This window comes from Alligator sinensis, unplaced genomic scaffold (assembly GCF_000455745.1).
Source record: "Alligator sinensis unplaced genomic scaffold, ASM45574v1 scaffold550_1, whole genome shotgun sequence".
Classification (NCBI taxonomy): domain Eukaryota; kingdom Metazoa; phylum Chordata; order Crocodylia; family Alligatoridae; genus Alligator; species Alligator sinensis.
Window position 1 is genome coordinate 2171624 of NW_005841980.1, and position 3085 is coordinate 2174708.

The following is a 3085-nucleotide window of genomic DNA, read 5'->3' on the forward strand; positions in this document are numbered from 1 at the left end:
CTCTTCCCCTGCTCTGCTTCTCCAGGGGGATAAGCAAACACAGGGGCCAAAAGCAGACTGCTTCTCCCCACCAAGCAGAGACTGCAAGGGAGTCCCTACAAAGACTGGGACACGGACCCTTCACATGGGGCATCGACAAGACCGTCACCCCAAGCAACACCCCTATAACCTCTTAAATCTCACGAGCCAAAGCAACCAAACAAAGCCCAGCCAATGCAAACAGCTCCAGCCTTATCTTCACAGCCATTTCCTTTTCCCACTCCCCCATCAACCTTTGTATCCCACACTGATATTAGCCCTTTAATCATGCTATGCAGGGCAGCCTGTGCTGAACTGAATCCCCCACAGCTGCCAAGGATCCACATCAAACCAGCTGCAAAGTTTCTGAATCACCAGCCTTTCAAACCTCTTTGGCTCACATAGCTGCCTTGACCCTCCCCAATTCACCCCCCAACACTCAAATGAGACTTTATTTTCCCCAGCAGACTTTAGCTGGGAAAAATTCAGCCCCCCCTCCAAACCCAATCAAATTCCTAGTAATTATTAGGCACACTTGACATCAGCTTTAATCCATTTCCTAATTAAGAGTGGAAATCTTTTGTTATTTCTTTAAAAGAAAAAAAAAATCCCTTACCTTTCTTCCAAAATGTTACCAGCTCTGGCTCATTGCCCCCATAGAGAAGGGAGGAAAAATATGTAAGTGGGTGAGGCCCTGCAGCACTATCAGGTTATCGGAGGTAAGTTCCTCCAGCCAAGATGAAACCGAAGAACCACACGCCACCCCCCACAACCTGCTAATGAAATATCTTCCATCCCAGGGAGCGGGCTCACTTATAGTGTGGATTAGACTTGCTTTCAGCAGGGTGAAATAAAGGGCAGTTTGGTCTAAATCCAGCCTCGTCGGATGTGGCTCATGAACCTCGGATGGTTCTTGCCACCTGCGAGACTGCAAAAAACGCTAGCTGTGTTGCTTCTTGCTGCACGGTGGGCATGTCTTTCCTGGAAGCACCAGTAATGCAACACCCCCGCACCCGCTAGCAACGTTAACTACTGCACGGTTGGCTTTTCCTCCTCTTTCGAACCAGAGAGCGCAGCGATTCCCTCTGAGGGCGTGCGGTGCTGTGGTTCTGAGCAGCGAGAGCTCTCGCGTGCAACCCCCGTGCCGTTCTGACACTGGCTGCGGTGTTTCCCCTCAGTTTGCCCTACTTCTGTGGGGGCTTTCCTACTTTTCCTGAAACCTTGTGTTCCTGGGAGCTGCAGTATTGCCACCCCCAGTGTCAAAAAGCAAGAGACAGACTCTTAAAAATCAAGAGATTTGGAATGTAAATCATGAGATGCTGGTTTTGAAGTGTGTGTGGGGGGGAGGTGTTATTTGTGAAGGTGTGGGGTGGCTCTGTTGCATAGGGGGGGCTGTGGTTTTGGGAGCAAGGGTCCTTGATCTGCCCCCCTTTCTTTCCCCCCCCATAGACTTACCAGCTTGGCGCTCTCTACTCAGACCAAAAGGAAAAAAAACCCTGAGATTTTTTCTCTCTATCAGGAGATCGTGAGTCACAGTTAATATGACTTGGAAAACAGGAGTCTCGTGATTTTTTTCATGAGAATTGGCATTACTGGAGCTACGACCCAGGGGACAGGCACCGAGGAATCGGCACCGTCAGAACGGCCTAGAGGGACAATTGTGTGGGCAGGGGGCACGTACCGCGCAGGTCCGGTTCCTCAACCATTGCACTTACACCCATTGCACTTCACCAGGCCAGTTCGGAGCCGTCCAGAGGGGGATGAACTTTTTATGTAATGAGGGTGGCTGAGCCAGGCCTGGCAGGAGAAGGGAGCAGAGATGCGCCATGTGTAGAGGAAGGCTGCAGAGGGGAACTCGTCCCCGATTCACCCCCCTCCCAACACACGCACCCTGCCCTTCACCTCGCTGCAAACCTGCAGCCTGCAAAGGGAGCGCCGTCCTCCTGACCAGCGAGCATGGATGCCCGGCTGCGATGACCAGGGGTGCTTGAGATGGACAGGGAAGGTCCAAAAGGGCCTTCTCCTTATTTTGCTGCTGTCCTGAAACAAAACAGAAGCCATTTCATACAGCCCCCGTCTACACGAGTCTGGACAGCTGCAGAGATCAAACCCCAAGCGCCAGTCTTTCCCGCGGCCTGCTGCTGTGGCACCCCGCGGTAACCCCCTGGTGAAGCCAGCCCCACCCAGGGACCACCCCCACCGCAGCTCCATTTCGGGAGGAAGGGATGCTTCTCTGTGGACCCAGCCTGTGCTTTTGCCCAGGCTATTGGCTTCGTGGGCTGCCACACGGGGCTGGGAAGGAATTGGTTTCCTTTCTGCTGCTATTCAGGGGTGGGGATTGCGACCGAGCTGTGCCAATGCTCTGGCTGACACTCAAACCTGCAGGCTTCCGGCTACAGGGTCCTGTCCCTGCACTCAGGATGATGTTTTGAGTTTTCTTTTAAACTTCCTCTACACTCTTCATCTCTGCTGTAGCACATTGCTTTTAGTTTCTTCTGCAGCTGGATAATATAGCAGTACCTCCCCCCCCAGCTCATCACTAAAGTTTCTAGCTACGCTTTCCCTGGAGAAAAACAGGGTTGTCCTCTCTGCCATGCTATGCCATGCCATCTGCACCCATTTGTCCAAATCCTAGGTCTGCCCATGGGGTGAATCTCAGTAAAGGAGGGTGGGAAGGGACCTCGAGTCCCCCCCTTCCCTACTCCAGGCAGGACCAGCCCCAACTCCATCGTCCCAGCCAAGGTGGGTCTTCAACACCTCCAAGCATGCGGACTCCAGCGCTTCACCGCCCTCCCGATGTCCAACCTGCTGCAAGGTGAGCCCATTGCTCCTTCTGTCGCCTGCCCCCACTGAGCCCAGCCCAGCTCCGTGCTCTTTGCAGCCCCTTAGCGCACTGGTTTGGCTGGAGCGGACCCTGCGCGGGCGCACCGCGCTGCATGCAGCAGCCCGAATCCGAATCCGCTCCGGCGTCCCCGCGGCTGCAGCCGGGCAGGAGGCGGAGCGGGCTGGGCTCCGCCCCGGCGGCCTAAGTGAGCCCGGATCCCGCTGCCGCTGCATCGCGGAGCCG

General features: G+C 54.7%; 1 protein-coding gene across 1 annotated transcript in view; it reads left to right on the forward strand.

Annotated features, from left to right (window-relative positions):
* The first annotated feature begins 2814 nt into the window (after nucleotides 1-2814).
* Nucleotides 2815-3085, forward strand: part of ATOX1 (antioxidant 1 copper chaperone) — an 8402-nt gene continuing 8131 nt past the window's right edge. The window contains exon 1 of the mRNA XM_025200962.1: nucleotides 2815-2833. Coding sequence (XP_025056747.1) covers nucleotides 2815-2833 — 19 coding nt within the window. The remainder of the gene's footprint in view (nucleotides 2834-3085) is intronic.